This window comes from Scyliorhinus torazame, chromosome 3 (assembly GCF_047496885.1).
Source record: "Scyliorhinus torazame isolate Kashiwa2021f chromosome 3, sScyTor2.1, whole genome shotgun sequence".
Taxonomy (NCBI): domain Eukaryota; kingdom Metazoa; phylum Chordata; class Chondrichthyes; order Carcharhiniformes; family Scyliorhinidae; genus Scyliorhinus; species Scyliorhinus torazame.
In genome coordinates, this window is record NC_092709.1 from 19,958,402 (window position 1) to 19,980,866 (window position 22,465).

Here is a 22,465-nt window from a genome sequence, read left to right on the forward strand (position 1 = left end):
TAACTGGAGATTGCTCGTATTAAATCGAGTGAAAGCAAACCAGAGAAGCAAAGTGTGGGGCACAAATCAGCTGTATGGGAAGCTTAACCATCAAGAGGATCAAACCACAGGTTCGAAAGCCATACAATGGTGTATTTAGTTTAGTTTAATGTTGTGTATCAGCAGCACCACATGCTGGGCAATACAAGTTACTGCTTGATGGCAGCTGCACTAAACTGCTTTGGTAACCCTGGTCCCCTACAGCTCCGTCCTTCATTATTTTAAATACAATTGTTCACATTCTGAACTCCAGACTCTGAAAGTGACAGTGGTAAGTGAATTAAAGAGAAACACACAAAGATGAGATGGTTCCTCATACAGAAGGGAACTGCGTGCTGCACTGAACTCTCTTTTCTGTGGATCCTTTGAAAAAGTTAACACTGTCCCACCACCAGCAGCGTGAACCCTGAACCCTTCCAACCCCTTTAAATTCTGTTAATCTGTATTAGTTTAAGGGGCATGAAACAAGCTCACTAACTCACAGAATTGATCCGTTATGTGGCGATTACTACATTCTACTGCAGACGAATGACTGGAATGAGCATTCAAATTAATCTCGGCTTTGTAATCAGACCACCCGTGATGCAGACTCCGTGAATGCGAAATATCCATCATAAATGACTTGAAATTACATAGCACCACCTGGCGCTGTTGCTAATTCGGTGAGGAGTGAATCATTATGGCCCGAAAGCAGCCAGATTTTGATACATGGTTCCCACCTTGTGATCATGCTGGCTGAAGGTGTTTCATCGAGCAAATCGGGTAAGCATCAGGCACAGCTTTGAAGTCCCCAAAAGTCCAATAGCCCCATTACACTCAACATCAAGCCACACAAGCAAATCATCCCTGGGAGGGGGGGGGTGTTTTGTTTGTCATGAAGCTGCACCTCACCGAGGACTCTAGGCCTGCAGGAGGGGGACGTAGGGGCAAACATTACTGAGGGTAAAAGTAACTTTGAGAAAGCAGTTGTTGTGTATAAGGCTTCCAAGAAATAATTAATTTGTTCATTTTGTAATTGTACCCCCAAGCCCCAGCCCCACCCCAAAAAACGCAAACCCCAGCCCAGCCCCACCCCAAAAAACCCAAACTCCAGCCCAGCCCCACCCCAAACCCCACCACAAAAAACCCAAACCCCAGCCCAGCCCCACCCCAAACCCCAGCCCAAGCCCCAGCCCCACCCCAAAAAACCCAAACCCCAGCCAAGCCCCACCCCAAACCCCAGCCCCACCCCAAACCCCAAACCCACCCCAAACCCCAACCCTATCCCAAACCCCAGCCCCACCCCAAACCCCAGCCCAAAACCCAAACCTCAGCCCCACCCCAAACCCCAACCCTACCCCAAACCCCAGACCCACCCCAAAAAACCCAAACCCCAGCCCCACCCCATACCCCAGCCCAAACCCCACCCCAAAAAACCCAAACCCCAGCCCCACCCTAAAAAACCCCAAACCCCAGCCCCACCCCAAACCCCAGCCCCAACCCAAACCACAGCCCCAACCCAAACCACAGCCCCAACCCAAACCCAAACCACAGCCCCAACCCAAACCCAAACCCCAGCCCCACCCCAAAAACCCAAACCCCAGCCCCATTCCAAACCCCAGCCCCGCCCCAAACCCCAGCCCCGCCCCAAACCCCAGCCCCGCCCCAAACCCCAGCCCCACCCCAAACCCCAGCCCCACCCCAAACCCCAGCCCCACCCCAAACCCACCCAAATCCCAGCCCCACCCCAAACCCCAGCCCCACCCCAAACCCCAGCCCCACCCCAAACCCCAGCCCAAAAACCCCACACCCCAGCCACACCCCAAAAAAACAAACCACAGCACCCCTCCCAAACCCCAGCCCCCCTCCCAAACCCCCTCCCAAACCCCAGCCCCACCCCAAACCCCAGCCCCACCCCAAACCCCAGCCCCCCTCCAAACCCCAGCCCCCCTCCAAACCCCAGCCCCCCTCCAAACCCCAGCCCCCCTCCAAACCCCAGCCCCACCCCAAACCCCAGCCCCACCCAAACCCCAGCCCCACCCCAAACCCCAGCCCCACCCCAAACCCCAGCCCCACCCCAAACCCCAGCCCCACCCCAAACCCACCCAAACCCCAGCCCCACCCAAACCCCAGCCCCACCCCAAACCCCAGCCCCACCCCAAACCCCAGCCCCACCCCAAACCCCAGCCCAAAAACCCCACACCCCAGCCACACCCCAAAAAAACAAACCACAGCACCCCTCCCAAACCCCAGCCCCCCTCCCAAACCCCCTCCCAAACCCCAGCCCCACCCCAAACCCCAGCCCCCCTCCAAACCCCAGCCCCCCTCCAAACCCCAGCCCCCCTCCAAACCCCAGCCCCCCTCCAAACCCCAGCCCCCCTCCAAACCCCAGCCCCCCTCCAAACCCCAGCCCCCCTCCAAACCCCAGCCCCCCTCCAAACCCCAGCCCCCCTCCAAACCCCAGCCCCCCTACAAACCCCAAACCCCCTCAAACCCCACCCCCCCCAAACCCCAGCCCCACCCCAAACCCCAGCCCCACCCCAAAACCCAGCCCCACCCCAAAACCCAGCCCCACCCCAAAAACATCACCTGGCTTATTCAGAAACTTGATCCAAATTATTTGGAAAAAGCAAAGGCGAAGAAGCAAGAATAAGCCCAGAGACATTCTGGGACTGAGGTGGCCCCGTTATCACTCTGCCCCAATTCTCAATATTATGAAGGAAACTGTAAAGAGACAGGCTCTGGAATTTTACAGGTTTTCTTGGGTCACCCACTGGAATTCTGATAAAAGTTGTGATGAGCTATAAAAATTCCATCTCGGTCCTGATGTAACCCAGTTGTGGGAATGGTGTCGACGTGTGCTGTTTATATGCCTTTGACTGATGGGGCCACTGTGGCATTTCAAGGCTGATAATCTACGCTTGCAATATTTTCATTTGTTTATTTAATTTTTCTAATTAGGGCGGGTAATCGTACGCCCAAACACAAATTCCCCAATCCGCCCACCCTGCACATCTTTGGGTTGTGGGGATGAGACACACGCAGACACGGGGAGAATGTGCAAACTCCACACGGACCATGACCCGGGGCCGGGATTGAACCCGGATCCTCGGCGCGTGAGGCAGCAGTGCCAACCACTGCACCACCGTGCCGCCCCACGCTTGCAATGGACGAGGATATATTTTGATATGACAAATAAGGAACGCACTAAATGTTTATACTGGCCTTGCCGAAAAACTTGTGGATATACTCTTTAATTAAAAAAGCGATTGCGAGTCGGATGAGATCGAAATGGGCCTAAATCACCTGAATCTCTCAGCCTCCCCATGGTGAGCTGGAGAACAAAATGCCTCGGGAATTAATTCCAAAACAGATGTTCTAACTTACAGAGCAATCGAGTGTTAAAGGACAACAACTTAATTCAGTAGTTTGGATGAGACAAAGCACAGCAATCAAGCGTTCAGTTGAAAATAAATACAATATTGAATTACTGCATTTGATTTGCTGACAGACACGTGACTTTAAGAGATGGCACCACATTTAACTTTGCTTTTGAATTAATCAATTAACGAGAAGTCCACCGGGTGAGGAAGGGGCACCTTAAAATAATAAAAGGAGAGAGCAATACAGATTCTGCTGTAACACTGCGTTGTACAAAATATTATGGGCAACAAATATTGTTCCCCATTCCTGCTGGCAGATTACCACAGAAATACAGTGGATGCCACATGCTACAGAAGCACATTTAACCATCGCACTGGTTGGTTTGCACAAACCTATTCCACTACCTCTTCCCTACAATGCATGCAAACAATGTGTGTAAAGGAATATTGTGACTTACCTTGTATGACATGAGAATTGTCCTTCAGAAAGAAGTTGTACAGATATTTGGGAATAAAAGCAGACATGCAAGCATAGGCCAAGGCTGCAACAGAAAGGGAAAATTCGACAAGTCAGTGGTATTTGACATTCCAGCATCTCGCAAGTCCGCACACCCCACCACCCCCCAAAAGCCTGAATTAAATTTCATTTTGTTACTTATTCACACTTGTTTTCCGTTTCTCTTGTTCTTCACACCAGTCGGCTTCAAATGAAGTTACTGTGAAAAGCCCCTAGTCGCCATATTCCGGCGCCTGCTCGGGGAGGCTCCCGTACCAGCCTCCCCGAATAGGCGCCGGAATGTGGCGACTAGGGGCTTTTCACAGTAACTTTATTTGAAGCCTACTTGTGACAATAAGCGATTTTCATTTCATTTCGTTTTCTCAGTGCCACGTACCAGCTTTGAGGAAGACAGTGCATGCCCATTCTGCTTTCCGATCCGTCTAAACAGTTCAGCATCGAGCTGTTCACAGGCTTCCTAGACACACCCGAGGCTAGCTCTCCTCTCAAGTCGTCCCTTTGCCACCCCGCCCACAGAGAGGGGACCCTGGCTACCGTTTCACACTTCCTCACACACGGCAAAGTTAAAATCGTTAACGTGGGGTATAAACCTAAGTTCAGCAGTCACTGGGGCAGAGGTGGTCAGTCAGTTGAATTTTTCTGGTTTCTTTATAAAACAGTTTTTATTGCAGGCACCTATCTGGCTTCTGAAGAATTTTAGTGCTTTTAGAAGCCCACTGCTCTCTGAAAAGAGCTATCCACTCCCCTGCGCTTTCCTCATACTGCTTTAAACCTTTAGTTTGCCAATTATTTATCCATTTCTCTATTAAAAACTATTATGGATTAGCTCCCTGTGGACTGCTTCTCATAAATGCATTCTGTACTCTAACAACCCTCTGGGTAAAACAGAATTCTCTTAATCTCGCCCTTTATGCCTTTGGTTCTCAATGGATGCACTCCAAATTACTGACACTGACCAGTGGAACTAGTAGCTCCTGATTTCAAATCCTGGTCACATCTCCTTTAAATGTTCTACGAGTCCCTGTTTCTCTGAACCACCCACACAGCTAATGCCTCTCACCCTAGGGTATTTATTACCAACTAATTGCGCACTTACCTTCGTGGTTGAAATTCAGATACAAGAATGGTGCGCACAAGGAGTCCAAACCTAGGGAAGGAAGAATATTTTAGCGATGAACCAAGATCATAGACAGTATTCCAAAACTTTATTAAATACAGTTATTACTGGAATATTGGGGAAACAATCTAACGTTGTGGAATATTGGTTATATCACCCTTCAACTCTCTCAGATCTAGTGGAAACCTCCACTAATTCCTTAAATTTCTCTTCACACCTCCAACTCTGGAGTAAGGTGCTGGGGAATCCTAACGATCTGAGCCCACCCTCTCTCCTTCTTTATTTGCATGCTGCCCCTCCGTGACATTAGCCAAAGATATGGGGGCAACAGCTTCCCTCTAATACCCGTCTCCCCAAGTTCCCTTGATCCCCAAGGCAGGATTTTGCATTTTTGGCTTGCATGACGTCAGGATCAAATGCATTGTGCTGGTAATATTTGGCCAACATTGATCTTGCCCGGATTGGCCAATTAGTGGCCAGCGTGCGAATGCCATCTGAACAGGGATGACAGGAAGCTAGAGGGCCAATAGGAGAAGCAGCTGCAGCCTTTTGTTACAGGTAAGGGAGAAAAAGCACCTTCAAAACTTTAGTGGCCAGGGCTGCTGGACCGCCACCAGTGCTGGCCTGTAGCCAAAGCCGCGCCCAGGTAAGCACAGGGTTTCCCAAGTCCAACAGGGGCACGGGCCCCCCGATCTCCGGCGGCCACCTCCAAACAGCTGCCGAACCCCGACTCCACCCTGAGCCCACAAGCCATCTTGAACATTCCAGCCGACTTCTAATCAGTAGCCTTAATCGTCCTCTTAAATGACCTCGTCAGGTCGCCTGCTGCTCGTAGAGGGATAGCCGTTCTGCCCCAGTTCAGGCTCCAGAAATAAAGGAGCAAAGGATGACGCTGGCAAACAAGTACACCGCCTAGTGATGCATAACGATGTGCTTTCCTGCCTCTGTTCCCACCTCACATTGGAAGGGGAGAGGGGGAAGGGGAGGGGGAGGGGGGGGGGGGGGGGGGGGGGGGGGGTTGAGAACTACCTTCACACTATAAAGGATGCTTGTCCAAAAAGGTTTGTTGGATGTGTCACAAATTCCTCACCTGTAAATCCCTCCATGGCCTTGTCTCACCCTATGTTTGGAACCCTGTCACTTCAATCCTCTGACTCCCATTGTCTGTGTATCCTATCCTTTCTTCCTCTCACTACTGGTGGCACAGCCTTCAGGCCCCATGGTGTCATCTTCGCAACTATTTCCCCCCCCCCCCCTCCTCCTCGCAGCCCCCCCCCCCCTTCCTCGCAGCCCCCCCCACCCCAAAGTATCCTTCAGCTTTGAGAATACCTGACCTAACTTGCAATCATCTTTCCTGATCTCTGCCCAATTGTCAAGCCCTTTGGGATGTTTCTTCATCAATCACCCTATATAAATGAATGTTTTTATTGCTGAATCTGTTCCCTTGCTTTCATATAAATGGGATGTCAAAACCTTACACAGTACTCCAATTGCAGCTTATGATCTACATTATTACCTCCCTGATCATGCCTCAACACCCAAAAACAAAGATTTTGCCTGCCTTTTTTAATGACATGCCAATTTGTGCTGTCACTTTTAACATGATGCAGAAATTGCTATTAATTCATGTGAGGTTTTACAACTAAAGCTAATACGAATTTGTGTGTAAGGGGATTTCGTCATGCGAGGAACAATTCACCACAGATCAATTCAGCCAGAATTGTGGTATTTCATTAATTTTCCAGTGAAGCAATGATTTCTAGTTCTGGTTGAAAAGACCACAGTCTGAGCTGCCTCAATTTTCACTGACTAACTTAATGGAGGTATAATGATTAATGGGTTTAAGATTGACAGTGGTAAACACAACATCTCAAATCATCCTTCTGCTCACCATTCAGCTCAACAGAGTTCGAGTAACTAACAGAATAAAGCTCAGATTTATTTCTCAACTGACAGATTCTCCCCCACTCCCTCCCCCTATGGGAACAACGTTATTCCAAATGCCAAGACGATCTTAAGTATTAATTAAATTCACTCAAGAAAATAACAATGATTGATCAGCAGGGACATTTTTTGCCCAATTAGTTTCAGAATGCCCCATTATTTGGAGAAGAGAGGAATGATCAACCTATAGACAAAACGACAGGGAAAAAGATTACCAAATGTTCAAATTCTCATTTTGTTAAGTATACAATTGTTTTTCTAAGTCAGGCTTCCAAATAATTACGCATCATAAGATCATCCCAGAATGTTCCATTACATTCTCCCTGTGCAGAAAAGAGTTCTGATTCCAAACCCCTTATTATACCACCCAGATGATAAGATTGCACCATTCGAGAAGCAAGTTAGCTCCGATGGAAATAAATGGGGTTAACTTCGGCTTTGAGTAACACAATATAAATAAGCAACACAAGTGAAGTGGACATAATGGGGGCCTGATTAACAGTTACCTTCCTCGACTGCAGCAATTAAACCCACCTTGCCAGTACACCAGATCTTGATGAGAGACGACCCAAGCCTTTAATACACGCCTGAACTTTCTATGACCCTCTGGTGATGACAGCAGCTCATCATACTGATGGCAACGTGGGATATCCACCTCAATCTGAAAGCCAAGAGGTCAGAGAAACAGAAACTGGTTGAACCGAAGAGGTAAGCCTGCAAAAACAATTCCAATCCAGGAAAGGAAAGTACAAAAGAGGGCTGTTTGTGGCGTGCAGGTCAACCCAGATCCAAATTAACTTCATGAAAACTATTGCAATTTTGCAGAAAGTCCAGATTACAGTGTAATTTACCTTCACTGCTGTACAGTGTTATGGCAAGAGCACTTGTTGCAGCCTCAATCAAAGACACAGATGGAAATAAAAAGCTAGGAACTGAACCCTGGTCAAAGACAGGCACACCGATCACATAATACTTCATGAACCAGCGTAATTGTTCATTGTAGGGAAGTGAAGAATACCAAACCTTTCCTCTCAAGCTATTCAATTTATATCTCTGAACTGTGCTGCACTGATAATTACCAAACATCTTGTGGTCTACAGTTCACACGGGATATAAATCTTGTGCTGTGTTATCACAAGTTATGCGATTTATAGTAGGATCAAAAGCAAACTGGGGCTTAACTTTTTATTTAAAAAAAACCACAGGCAGAAACAGTAGAACTGTGAAGTGGGTTTGGAATATTTATACTATAAACTGTGAATAAACTTTCAAAGATAAACTAATTCCAGTCATTCAATATAATATGATGCCGCCTTCATGAATATTATTTAATTGAAATTAAACTTCAATCGGCCTTGGCCATGCACCGCCCCATGGCAATTCATGTCCACCACCCGCTCCAAATAGACCCTCCTGCAGCCCCCCACCCCCCAGGCCAACAGATGCTCCCCCACCCATCACTAATGGCACCTTATACCCTCCATGCCAACTGATAGCATACCTATGCACATTCGCCCAGAATGCACTCCGTACAGAACCAACGAACCCGAGAGTTACAACAGCATGTGAGAAAATTCTTATGGAAAACAGCCATACATAACGTAGTTAAAAGATACTGCATTCCTTTAACTGTACCTATCATTTCACTAAATACACATAGTAAATTGACCGAACATTGCACAAACTGTCCTAGAACTGATCAAACAGCATTGTGTAAGATTTTCTTTACCTGTCGATCGGTGGGTATTGGTGTGTCCTTGTCAATAGCATCATATTTTGCTTGTATGTCACCCTGAAAATGTGCATGTAAGTAATTACTGCAAAGTCAGATGATACCTGTTTAAGGAATTCAAATCTATATCCATATTCACAAAGCCAAATATTCCCCAAGGAAATATAACTTTCAAACAGTCTTTGATTTTCTCAAGAGGATGGTCCCGTACTTGCATTCACTTAAGGGTTATTCACGCAGGATTACATAGGATACACATCGCAGAACAGGCTAACCAGTCCATGTCAGCATTCATGCTCTACTTAAAATATCTTTCATCATCTAAAGCTACCTTTGTAACCCTCTATTCTCTTCTCTCTCATATTGTCTAGCTTCCCATTAAATGTGTCTGTACTATTTCTTTCAACCACTCCCTGTGGTTGTGAGTTCCACATTCTTAGCATTCTTTTGGGGGAAGAGGTTTCTTTTGAATTTCCTATTGGATTTCTTGGTGACTATCTTATATCCATGTCCTCGAGTTACCGTCATCCTCACAGGAGGAAATATTCTTCCTGTATTCATCCATCAAAACCCTTCATAATTTTAAAGACCTCCATTCGACTAATCGCCTGTTTAAGGAACACACGTGCGGCACGGTAGCACAGTGGTTAGCACAGTTGCTTCACAGCTCCAGGGTCCCGGGTTCGATTCCCGGCTTGGGTCACTGTCTGTGCGGAGTCTGCACGTTCTCCCCGTGTCTGCGTGGGTTTCCTCCGGGTGCTCCGGCGCCCTCTCACAGTCCATAGATATGTAGATCAGGTGGATTGGCCATGCTAAATTGCCCTCAGGTGTCCAAAAAGGTTAAGTGGGGTTACTGGGATAGGGTGGAGGTGTGGGCTTAAGATTCCAAAGGCAGGGGCAGACTCGATGGGCTTAATAGCCTCCTTCTGCACTGTAAATTCTATTCTATTTATTCTAATCCTTTCCTGATATGCATACTCATGCATTTCTGGCATCAAACCTGTAAGTCTTCTCTGCACCCTCGCCAATGCCCACATATTATTTTTATAATTGACTTTTTTTTGACAGTGGGGTGTGACAAGTAAAAATGGAGAATTCTGTAGAAACAGACCTCGCTGTGGACTGGAGGTAGTTAGGGTTTTCAGTGGTATCTACGGAATCATTTAAGATAAAATACTTCACTCCTGGCAGCTTTATGCAAATCCCACTTCTCACCAAAACAATTTTTTGACAAGAGTAGAGAACAGCATCGGTGAACAACATAATTAAAAATGACTGCGGTAAGAACACAGCGTACCTAAAATAGATTGAGAAAGTAAACGTGGACCAATGTTCCCCCTTGTGGGCCAATCTAGAACGAGAGGTCACAGCTATAGGTTGTGAGGCGGTAGATTAAAAACTGAGATGAGGAGGAACTACTTCTCGTCGAGGGTGGTGAATGTGTGGAACTTGCTGCCCCATAGTGCGGTGGGGCCTGAGTTATTAGATGGGTTCAAGAATGAGACAGATATATTTCTGATAAAAAATGACCTAAAGGGATATAGGGAACAGATAGGGAGGTGGATTTGAGACCAGGAAGAGATCAGACATGATCTGATTGAATGGTGGAGCAGGCTCGAAGGGCTGAATTGCCCACTTCTGCTCCTAATTCCTATGATGTTCAAAATGTCCATCACATCCAAAGATGGAGGTAAACATGAAGTAGAGTAACGGTAAACTTAACCCACAGATTTATCAGAAGACTATATTATTCAAAGGCAATGTCCAGCCCATAAGACCATAAGACATAGGAGCAGAATTAGGCCACTCGGCCCATCGAGTCTGCTCCGCCATTCAATCATGGCTGATATTTTCTCATCCCTATTCTCCTGCCTTCTCCCCACATCCCCGATCCCCTTATGAATCAAGAACCTATCTATCTCTGTCTTAAAGACACTCAGTGATTTGGCCTCCACAGCCTTCTGCGGCAAAGAGTTCCACAGATTCAACACCCTCTGGCTGAGGAAATCGCTCCTCATCTCTGTTTTAAAGGACCGGCCCTTTAGTCTGAGGTTGTGTCCTCTGGTTCTAGTTTTTCCTACAAGTGGAAACAGCCTCTCCACGTCCACTCTATCCAGGCCTCGCAGTATCCTGTAAATTTCAATAAGATCCCCCCTCATCCTTCTAAACGCCAACGAGTACAGACCCAGAGTCCTCAAACGTTCCCCATACGACAAGTTCTTCATTCCAGGGATCATTCTTGTGAACCTCCTCTGGACCCTTTCCAAGGCCAGAAAATCCTTCCTTAGATATGGGGCCCCAAACTGTTCACAATACTCCAAATGGGGTTCGACCAGAGCCTTATACAGCCTCAGAAGTACATCCCTGGTCTTGTATTCTAGCCCTCTTGACATGAATGTTACTGAACCTGCACATTAACCTTAAGAGAATCGTGAACAAGGACTCCCGAGTCCCTTTGTGCTTCTGTTTTCCGAAGCATTTCCCCATTTAGAAAATAGTCTATGCCTAAATTCCTCCTTCCAAAGTGCATAACCTCACACTTTTCCACATTGTATTTCATTTGCCACTTCATTGCCCACTCTCCTAGCTTGTCCAAGTCCTTCTGTAGTCCCCTTGCTTCCTCAATACTACCTCTCCCTCTACAGGTCTTTGTATCATCTGCAAACTGAGCAACAGTGCTCTTCAGTACCGTCTTTCAGATCATTAATGTACAATGTAAAAAGTTGTGGTCCCAGCACAGACCCCTGAGGCACACCACTAGTCACCGGCTGCCATCCTGAAAAAGACCCCTTTATCCCCACTCTCTGCCTTCTGCCAGTCAGCCAAACCTCTATCCATGCCAGGATCAGACCCTTAACACCAGGTGCATGATGGTTTATTTAATAGTCTCTTCCCCTCTCTCTCTGTCCTTCTCTTCCCCAGCATGATGGTGGTGGCACAGTGGTCAGCATTGCTGCCTCACAGTGCCAGGAACCCTGCGAGGAAAACTAGGGTGAGGGAGGGAGAGTGTGGGGGGGGGGATAGCGAAGGAAAGTGGGGGAAGGGGAGGGAGAGAGGGGGGGAGAGTGGGGGGGAGGAGGGAGAGAGGGGAGGAGGGAAGGCGACTGGGGGGGAGGGAGCGAGAGTGGGGGGGGGGGAGGAGGGAGAGTGGGGGGGAGGAGGGAGAGTGGGGGGGAGGAGGGAGAGTGGGGGGGGGAGGAGGGAGAGTGGGAGGGAGGAGGGAGAGTGAGGGGGAGGAGGGAGAGTGGGGGGGAGGAGGGAGAGTGGGGGGAGGAGGGAGAGTGGGGGGGAGGAGGGAGAGTGGGGGGGAGGAGGGAGAGTGGGGGGGAGGAGGGAGAGTGGGGGGGAGGAGGGAGAGTGGGAGGGAGGAGGGAGAGTGAGGGGGAGGAGGGAGAGTGGGGGGGAGGAGGGAGAGTGGGGGGGAGGAGGGAGAGTGGGGCGGGGAGGAGGGAGAGTGGGGCGGGGAGGAGGGAGAGTGGGGCGGGGAGGAGGGAGAGTGGGGCGGGGAGGAGGGAGAGTGGGGCGGGGAGGAGGGAGAGTGGGGCGGGGAGGAGGGAGAGTGGGGCGGGGAGGAGGGAGAGTGGGGCGGGGAGGAGGGAGAGTGGGGCGGGGAGGAGGGAGAGTGGGGCGGGGAGGAGGGAGAGTGGGGCGGGGAGGAGGGAGAGTGGGGCGGGGAGGGGGGAGAGTGGGGCGGGGAGGGGGGGAGAGTGGGGCGGGGAGGGGGGAGAGTGGGGCGGGGAGGGGGGAGAGTGGGGCGGGGAGGGGGGAGAGTGGGGCGGGGAGGGGGGAGAGTGGGGCGGGGAGGGGGGAGAGTGGGGCGGGGAGGGGGGAGAGTGGGGCGGGGAGGGGGGAGAGTGGGGCGGGGAGGGGGGGAGAGTGGGGCGGGGAGGGGGGAGAGTGGGGCGGGGAGGGGGGGAGAGTGGGGCGGGGAGGGGGGAGAGTGGGGCGGGGAGGGGGGAGAGTGGGGCGGGGAGGGGGGAGAGTGGGGCGGGGAGGGGGGAGAGTGGGGCGGGGAGGGGGGAGAGTGGGGCGGGGAGGGGGGAGAGTGGGGCGGGGAGGGGGGAGAGTGGGGCGGGGAGGAGGGAGAGTGGGGCGGGGAGGAGGGAGAGTGGGGCGGGGAGGAGGGAGAGTGGGGCGGGGAGGAGGGAGAGTGGGGCGGGGAGGAGGGAGAGTGGGGCGGGGAGGAGGGAGAGTGGGGCGGGGAGGAGGGAGAGTGGGGCGGGGAGGAGGGAGAGTGGGGCGGGGAGGAGGGAGAGTGGGGCGGGGAGGAGGGAGAGTGGGGCGGGGAGGAGGGAGAGTGGGGCGGGGAGGAGGGAGAGTGGGGCGGGGAGGAGGGAGAGTGGGGCGGGGAGGAGGGAGAGTGGGGCGGGGAGGAGGGAGAGTGGGGCGGGGAGGAGGGAGAGTGGGGCGGGGAGGAGGGAGAGTGGGGCGGGGAGGAGGGAGAGTGGGGCGGGGAGGAGGGAGAGTGGGGCGGGGAGGAGGGAGAGTGGGGCGGGGAGGAGGGAGAGTGGGGCGGGGAGGAGGGAGAGTGGGGCGGGGAGGAGGGAGAGTGGGGCGGGGAGGAGGGAGAGTGGGGCGGGGAGGAGGGAGAGTGGGGCGGGGAGGAGGGAGAGTGGGGCGGGGAGGAGGGAGAGTGGGGCGGGGAGGAGGGAGAGTGGGGCGGGGAGGAGGGAGAGTGGGGCGGGGAGGAGGGAGAGTGGGGCGGGGAGGAGGGAGAGTGGGGCGGGGAGGAGGGAGAGTGGGGCGGGGAGGAGGGAGAGTGGGGCGGGGAGGAGGGAGAGTGGGGCGGGGAGGAGGGAGAGTGGGGCGGGGAGGAGGGAGAGTGGGGCGGGGAGGAGGGAGAGTGGGGCGGGGAGGAGGGAGAGTGGGGCGGGGAGGAGGGAGAGTGGGGCGGGGAGGAGGGAGAGTGGGGCGGGGAGGAGGGAGAGTGGGGCGGGGAGGAGGGAGAGTGGGGCGGGGAGGAGGGAGAGTGGGGCGGGGAGGAGGGAGAGTGGGGCGGGGAGGAGGGAGAGTGGGGCGGGGAGGAGGGAGAGTGGGGCGGGGAGGAGGGAGAGTGGGGCGGGGAGGAGGGAGAGTGGGGCGGGGAGGAGGGAGAGTGGGGCGGGGAGGAGGGAGAGTGGGGCGGGGAGGAGGGAGAGTGGGGCGGGGAGGAGGGAGAGTGGGGCGGGGAGGAGGGAGAGTGGGGCGGGGAGGAGGGAGAGTGGGGCGGGGAGGAGGGAGAGTGGGGCGGGGAGGAGGGAGAGTGGGGCGGGGAGGAGGGAGAGTGGGGCGGGGAGGAGGGAGAGTGGGGCGGGGAGGAGGGAGAGTGGGGCGGGGAGGAGGGAGAGTGGGGCGGGGAGGAGGGAGAGTGGGGCGGGGAGGAGGGAGAGTGGGGCGGGGAGGAGGGAGAGTGGGGCGGGGAGGAGGGAGAGTGGGGCGGGGAGGAGGGAGAGTGGGGCGGGGAGGAGGGAGAGTGGGGCGGGGAGGAGGGAGAGTGGGGCGGGGAGGAGGGAGAGTGGGGCGGGGAGGAGGGAGAGTGGGGCGGGGAGGAGGGAGAGTGGGGCGGGGAGGAGGGAGAGTGGGGCGGGGAGGAGGGAGAGTGGGGCGGGGAGGAGGGAGAGTGGGGCGGGGAGGAGGGAGAGTGGGGCGGGGAGGAGGGAGAGTGGGGCGGGGAGGAGGGAGAGTGGGGCGGGGAGGAGGGAGAGTGGGGCGGGGAGGAGGGAGAGTGGGGCGGGGAGGAGGGAGAGTGGGGCGGGGAGGAGGGAGAGTGGGGCGGGGAGGAGGGAGAGTGGGGCGGGGAGGAGGGAGAGTGGGGCGGGGAGGAGGGAGAGTGGGGCGGGGAGGAGGGAGAGTGGGGCGGGGAGGAGGGAGAGTGGGGCGGGGAGGAGGGAGAGTGGGGCGGGGAGGAGGGAGAGTGGGGCGGGGAGGAGGGAGAGTGGGGCGGGGAGGAGGGAGAGTGGGGCGGGGAGGAGGGAGAGTGGGGCGGGGAGGAGGGAGAGTGGGGCGGGGAGGAGGGAGAGTGGGGCGGGGAGGAGGGAGAGTGGGGCGGGGAGGAGGGAGAGTGGGGCGGGGAGGAGGGAGAGTGGGGCGGGGAGGAGGGAGAGTGGGGCGGGGAGGAGGGAGAGTGGGGCGGGGAGGAGGGAGAGTGGGGCGGGGAGGAGGGAGAGTGGGGCGGGGAGGAGGGAGAGTGGGGCGGGGAGGAGGGAGAGTGGGGCGGGGAGGAGGGAGAGTGGGGCGGGGAGGAGGGAGAGTGGGGCGGGGAGGAGGGAGAGTGGGGCGGGGAGGAGGGAGAGTGGGGCGGGGAGGAGGGAGAGTGGGGCGGGGAGGAGGGAGAGTGGGGCGGGGAGGAGGGAGAGTGGGGCGGGGAGGAGGGAGAGTGGGGCGGGGAGGAGGGAGAGTGGGGCGGGGAGGAGGGAGAGTGGGGCGGGGAGGAGGGAGAGTGGGGCGGGGAGGAGGGAGAGTGGGGCGGGGAGGAGGGAGAGTGGGGCGGGGAGGAGGGAGAGTGGGGCGGGGAGGAGGGAGAGTGGGGCGGGGAGGAGGGAGAGTGGGGCGGGGAGGAGGGAGAGTGGGGCGGGGAGGAGGGAGAGTGGGGCGGGGAGGAGGGAGAGTGGGGCGGGGAGGAGGGAGAGTGGGGCGGGGAGGAAGAGAGAGGGGTAGTAAGAAAGAAGGGGGGGGGGAAGAGAGTAGTGGGTGAAGAGAGATGGGGAGGTGAAGAGGGGGGTAAAAAGATGTGGGGAGGAGAGGAGGAAGGGAGATAGAGTTATGTTTCGAGTCCATTTTGACTATTCTCCCAGAACGTATTCAATTTCATTCTGTTTGTACTTCAGATCATTGCAGTATTTTACTTTCATTGCACAAAGCGTATTTGTGTGAACAGGGTAAGGAAAATGCTTTTCGAAACTGAAGGGATAGCGAAGTGTCACGTCAACAAGCATATAATCAATTTCAAAATAATGTAGCAGTGGTGAGTACCAATTATACATCCACAATTGTTCTCCAAGATTAGAGGGAACATTTACTATTATTTTCCCCATGCGGAAGGGTAGCCATAGCTGCAATGTAGGTTCGGACATGCCTGCGCCTCAGTCAAACTGCATGTCATCATTCGATATTCAGGCACTATTTTTGAATCGTCAGCTTTTTGGTGATCAGCTGTTGTTAGTTTCCCAGTTTGGCATGTTTAGAATTCCAAGCCACTGGATACATTGCTTTATAAGGGGTGGAATAATGCACAGTATCAAATGTGGCATATTCTTTTGCTGCTAATGCTGGTGTGTGTCACTTAACACTGCAAAGGCTTATTGATAAGACAACAATAGATGAGCTAACTAAGGAGCTGGAGGCACTGCGGCTCTAATCATTTCTATTTCTGGAGAGTTTATACAACCAAAAAGATTTCTTTGGTACAGACATTTGTATTTGGCTGCGATGGCTGGAGTGCGAGTATCATGTAAAGCTTTGACTACAGAAGAGACAGGTGGACATATCGTCAAGGACCGAAACTGAGTACTAGCGTTGAGTGATTTGAAGAAAAGCTAATTCGACTTCACTCGAGAACACAGGAACACAAGAAATAGGAGGAGGCGATTCTCCCCTTCAAGCCTGTTACAACATTCAGCAAGATCATGGCTAAACTGCCACATCAACTCCACCTTCCTGCTCAATACCCCAATATATTCAGTCCCCTGGTACACGCATATTCTGTTGATCTGTCTTGAATGTAATTAACAATTGTTATTTGCTGATAAATATTTCAACAGCAATCACAATAGTTAAAAGAAAGACTCGCATTTATGCCGTACCTTCCATGGCCAGGTGTGTCAAAGCTCTTTGTTGCTATTTAAGCAATGTAATCACTGTTGTAATGTCAGAAACGTGGCAGCCTATTTGTGCACAGCAAGCTCCCATAAACAGCAACACGGCAATGACCAGATGATTGTTATTTTTTATAATGTGCATTCAGGGATAAATACTGGCCAAGACCACAGAGATAACTCCCTCTGCGCTTCTTCGAAACATTGCCAGAAAAGGCAGACAGCACCTCGGCCTATCCTCTCATACGAAAGAGAGCACCTCGGACATGCAGCACCTGCTCAGTACTGCGCTGGAATGTCAGCCTCGATCTCTGTGCTGAAGCCCTGGAGCAGGGCTTGAGCCCACGGCCATCTAACTCAAGAGGTGAGAGTGCTACCAACTCAGTCGTGGCGTACTCTGGAGCCTGCGAACAAATCTGGAACTATAAAAAGGACTGATGAACCTTCAACCTTGCACAGGGCCAACTGCAATGCCATGCAGTACCTCGCTTTTTATCATGTGTCAATGCATTTCATTGGATCAAGGACAGCAGCTGATTGAGGGATGATACAGTTGTGACAGCTGTAACACATAGCTCCACCTGCCACGATGCTCCCTCCTCCAAACGCGAAGGAATCCACTGGGGAACTACACAGGTCCCCGATTGATCAGGGAGCCGAAGAATTGAAACCATTAAAAAAAAAAAAAAATTACAAAGTTATTTCGCTCTTACCTCCACTCCGAGCAACGCAGCCCAGGTCAAACCTCTCACTAGCGGGGGGATGTCTGCCCTTGCTTCTTTCCAAATTTGATTCTTTTTGTACGGGTACGCCTGAGGAAAGGGTAGGAAGACAGATGAGAAATTCACCAGCTACGTCAATGTCCTCACCTCATTCTTGGCCCCATTGTTCTCCAATCTTTTACGACCACTGTCTCCTTTCTATCGATTTGAAAATGAAATGAAATGAAAATCGCTTATTGCCACAAGTAGGCTTCAAATGAAGTTACTGTGAAAAGCCCCTAGTCGCCACATTCCGGCGCCTGTTCGGGGAGGCTGGTACGGGAATTAAACCGTGCTGCTGGCCTGCCTTGGCCTGCTTTAAAAGCCAGCGATTTAGCCCAGTGTGCTAAACCAGCCCTATCTGGATTTTAAGTTGTCAAGTTCAACAGGAGGCCATCTGTGCTAGAATCTCAATCTCGCAGCGCCCGGGAGTAGCAAGTTCGATGCTCAAACTCACGATCTTTCACTTGCTAAATTTACAACCACCAGCTTGTTATCGTTAAGAGGTGAAGCGGACACCAAAAGGTTGCTCCACAGTGGGAGGGTGTGAGGCTTGGGGATGGAAATAAACGGACCACCGATGTCTCGTCATCAGCAACTGCTGCGGATTTGTTTCAGGGAAAGGTTGGCAGAAAGAATGAAAAAAGGCTTGCATTTAGATAGCATTAAATCAAAATCACCTCACAGAAATAAGTTAGTTATTCAAGTATCGACACGGTGTCAGGTTACACGACGGTGATGGAGAAAGAATAAAACTTGCTTTTATTTAATGTTTTTTACATCCGCAGGACATCGCAAAGTGTGTTAAAGCCCGAGATGTGCAACAACCATTGTGATTAGGGCAGCACGGTAGCACAGTGGTTAGCACTGTTGCTTCACAGCGCCAAGGTTCCAGGTTGCGATTCCCGCTTGGGTCACTGTCTGTATGAGTCTGCACGTTCTGTCTGCTCGGATTTCCTCTGGGTGCTCCGATTTCCTCCCACAAGTCCAGAAAGACGTGCTGTTAGATGAATTGGACATCCTGAATTCTCGCTCTGTGTACCCGAACAGGTGCCGGAATGTGGTGACTAGTGGCTTTTCACAGTCACTTCACTGCAGTGTTAATGTAAGCCTACTTGTGACAATAAAGATTATGTGGTAAAATAGGTGGCTAATGTACACCGAAACAGCAATGAGACAAGTTTCCACCTGTTATACCCCATCCTACCCTATCATCTGGATGCGAGAGGGGGGGAACAGCAGACCAGGAAGGGATGTAACATCCCACCCACCCTGAGCTGCAAGAGGTATGTGGCCCATGATATAGAGCAAGAGGGAAAGCACAAAATAAGATGATGTAAATTTGCATTACCATGACACAGAAGGCCCGAGTATTACATTTCCTCTCGTAAATATCAAAAAAACTTTGTTGAATTCAAGAAACTGGCAGAACAACACTCAATGTTTTATCTCTCTTCTTACCACAGTTTACACGGCAATGTGAAAACATCAGATTTAGTTTGGCTAAAGGCGCCATGTTTTCATCCAGAGTGGCGAACACTTGAATCTTACCTTTAGCAGCCTGTCGAAGAGCACGATTCGGTGCAGCTGATATTCAGTGTCTCTCTCCCTTATAATGAGGGGCAGTGTGGCTGCAGCAGTAAGCTCATGGTTGCTGTTGGAAGGGGATATAGTCGACTGCCTAGAAAATGAAGATATTATAATTAGAACAGCAATTAACTTTTACCAGTGTGGGAGGAGGATACACGCATTTAGTAGAATGGCCTGTTCTGTGCCTTGGGACAAAGCTAAGACATAGAGTCAGAGAGTCACACAGCACAGAGAAGGCCCTTCAGCCCATCGCATCTGCACCAGTCAAACACAACCACCCAAGTATTCTAATCCCATTTTCTAGCACCTGGCCCATAGCCTTGTGCGCCTTGGGATCACATGTGCACATCTAAATACTTCTTAAATGTTATGAGGGTCTCTGCCTCCATCACCCTGTCAGGCAGTGAATTCCAAACTCCCACCACCCTTAGGGTAAAAAAGCTTTTCCTCAAATCCCCCTCTGAACCTCCTGCCCCTGACCTCAAATCTATCCCCCCTGGTCATTGACCCCTCCACCAAAGGGAAAAGTTTGTTCCTGTCTACTCTATCTGTGCCCCTCATAATTTTATACATCTCAATCATATCGTCCCTCAGTCTCCTTTGCTCCAAGGAAAACAATCCAAGTCTATCCAATCTCTCTTCCGAACTAAAACTCTTCAGCCCAGGCAACATCCTGGTAAATCTCCTCTGCACCCTTTCCAGTGCGATCACATCCCTTTTATAATGTGGCCTAACCAACATTTTATACAGTTCCAGCATAACCTTCCTGCTCTTAAACTCAATGCCACTGCTAACAAAAGCATGTGTATTATATGCCTTCTTAACTACTGTATCCACCTGCTCTGCTACCTTAAGGGTCGCTCTACATGCACACCAAGATCCCTCTGATCCTCGGTGCTTCCCTGGGTCCTGCCATTTATCATGTATTCCCTTGCCTTGTTTGTCCTTTCGAAGTACATCACCTCACACTTATCTGGATTCAATTCCATTTGCCACTGATCAGCCCATCTGACCAGCCCGTCTGTATCCTCTTGTAATCGAAAGCTATCCTCCTCACTACTTCCCATCCCACCAATTTTTGTATCATCCGCAAACTTACTGATCAACCCTCCTACATTCATGTCTAAATCATTTATATAAAGCACCAACAGCAAGGGCTCCCAACACGGATCTCTGTGCGTCCCCACTGGACACAGGCTTCCAGTCAGAAAAACACCGCTGGATCATCACCCTCTGCTTCCTGCCACTCAGCCAATTCTGGATCCAATTTGTCAATGTTCCTTGGGTCCCACTGGCTCTTACCTTCGCTATCAGTCTCCCAAGAGGGACCTTATCAAAAGCCTTGCTGAAGTCCAAGTAGACCACATCAAATGCATTTCCCTCATCTGTATTTCCCTCAACTACATACCAAGTCACCTTTTCAAAAAATTCAAATCAAGTTGGTCAGACATGACCTCCCCTGAACAAAACCAAGCTGACTGTTCTGGCGATTAATCCCTGCCTCTCCAAATGCAGATTAATTGTGTCTCTCAGAATTGCTTCCAACAGTTTCCCCGACACGGAGGTTAGAAGCCTGGCTACAGTTTGTGTTTATTTAGAGCTAAGTTGTCCAAGATACATCCCATAGGACCATAGGATCCACGCGGTCTTCTAATTTTCGGAACCTCGCCCAGGAATTCCCGAGCAGCTGCTTGTACCCATATTTCCACATGGTCCTGTTTGAATCTTGTGGGCTTTCAGGTTTGCATGAGCTACTCTTAGCTCTCATGATTCACTGTTGAATAAAGGCCAAATCAGAATTTCAGGATGTTTTCCTGTCAACGGATGAAGCCATCAGCAGATTTAGTATGAACATTTCAAGTGCTGTGGGTATGGCCCGTTACTATCCATGCTGTGCACCTGTGCCATCAATCATAGATTATCATAGAATTTAGAGTGCAGGAGGCCATTCAGCCCATTGAGTCTGCACCGGCTCTTGGAAAGAGCACCCTACCCAAGGTCAACACCTCCACCCTATCCCAGTAACCCCACCCAACACTAAGGGCAATTTTGGACACTAAGGGCAATTTATCATGGCCAATCCACCTAACCTGCACATCTTTGGACTGTGGGAGGAAACCAGAGCACCCGGAGGAAACCCACGCAGACACGGGGAGGATGTGCAGACTCCGCACAGACAGTGACCCAAGCCGGAATCGAACGAGGGACCCTGGAGCTGTGAAGCAATTGTGCTATCCACAATGCTACCGTCCTGCCTCAAACAGGATAGAAGGCTATTAGTGATTTTGACACTGTTGCTAGGAAACAAATATTTTATTATTTCATATCACTAGTACAGTTGCCGTCAGTGAAAACATCTTTGTCACATCTGCAATGTAACATTAAAACACAATGTTTATTTGGCTCAAAGCATATGAAATTTAGCAGTTACATGTTGTTCCTTCTAAACTAGTAGGATTTCAAATATACAAATAAGAATGCTATTTATTTTCAATCCACGATGGATTCAATGCAGATAGCAGAATCATAGAATCTACTGTGCAGAAGAGGGCCTTTCGGCCCATTGAGTTGCACCGGCCCTTGGAAAGAGCACCCTACTTAAGCCCACGCCTCTACCCTACCCCCATAACCCAGCAACCCCACCTAATGTTTTGGACGCTATGGGGCAATTTAGCATGGCCAATCCACCTAACATGCACATCTTTGGACTGTGGGGGGAAACCGGAGCACCCGGAGGAAACTCACGCCGACACGGGGAGAAAGTGCAAACTCTACACAGGTCGGAATTGAACCCGGGTCCCTGGCGCTGTGAGGCAGAGGTGCAAAGCACTGTGATCATATTTTTAATCCAGAATAGCCCAGGCCTATTGTCCATTATTCAGTTTGAATCGTGACATCAGAAACAACACCACTTACACCCACAGCATTGGCCGTGCAACCCTGCTGTCTCTCAGCTGAAACAACCAGCTACTCCTTCCATCACATGCCGCACTTTATCAACCACTTAAGCGAATTAAAGAAAATGTAACACCACCCATCTTTGAAAGAGTCTTCATTCTTTAAATTCAGCTCAGCTTACACATACCTTTAGCACAAGCCCATTGTCAACAAGGACATAAGAAAATCAATCACTGGTACAGGAACGACATATTTTTACTAGTCACATGATACATGAATATTTGCTGGTCCTGTGTGTATAAATCTGTGGAATAGTGATCACTGTGCTGTACTGGATACTGAAGTTTGTTGCGTCTTGCGGTTATATGTAAAATATTGTGAATTTTGGCTGTATTTCTTTCCTTTATTTTGGGGTTAAATAATCTTGACTGGCTCCTGCAAAGGTACAGGCAGGTCTCCTATCCGAGAGAAAGACATGATAACATGTTATTGGTGCCTCTGGTATAATTGGAGTTGGAGGTGGTGTGTTTTGGTGTGTGACCGAACATGGTGTGAAAATCGTATCCTATATTTTCGTTGGCTGCATCAGCATTCGCTACATGCGAAGGTGTGAGCAATTTTATCATGTTTTCATGGTGTTACCCTCTTCTGCCTCATTCTCTACCTTATCCGTTCATCGTCTTTCCTTGTATGATCGTAGACACCAAGGTTA

At 51.3% G+C, this 22,465-nt stretch overlaps 1 protein-coding gene across 2 annotated transcripts in view; it reads right to left on the minus strand.

Moving 5' to 3' along the window:
* The window catches only part of tbck (TBC1 domain containing kinase), a 277,268-nt gene that overhangs the window by 182,870 nt on the left and 71,933 nt on the right, over positions 1 to 22,465 (minus strand). For both annotated transcript variants that reach the window (XM_072495371.1, XM_072495370.1), the window contains 6 exons: positions 18,817 to 18,946; positions 17,218 to 17,316; positions 8,709 to 8,771; positions 7,514 to 7,640; positions 5,015 to 5,065; positions 3,860 to 3,943 (listed from right to left, as the gene is read on the minus strand). In XM_072495371.1, coding sequence (XP_072351472.1) covers positions 3,860 to 3,943; positions 5,015 to 5,065; positions 7,514 to 7,640; positions 8,709 to 8,771; positions 17,218 to 17,316; positions 18,817 to 18,946 — 554 coding nt within the window. The remainder of the gene's footprint in view (positions 1 to 3,859; positions 3,944 to 5,014; positions 5,066 to 7,513; positions 7,641 to 8,708; positions 8,772 to 17,217; positions 17,317 to 18,816; positions 18,947 to 22,465) is intronic.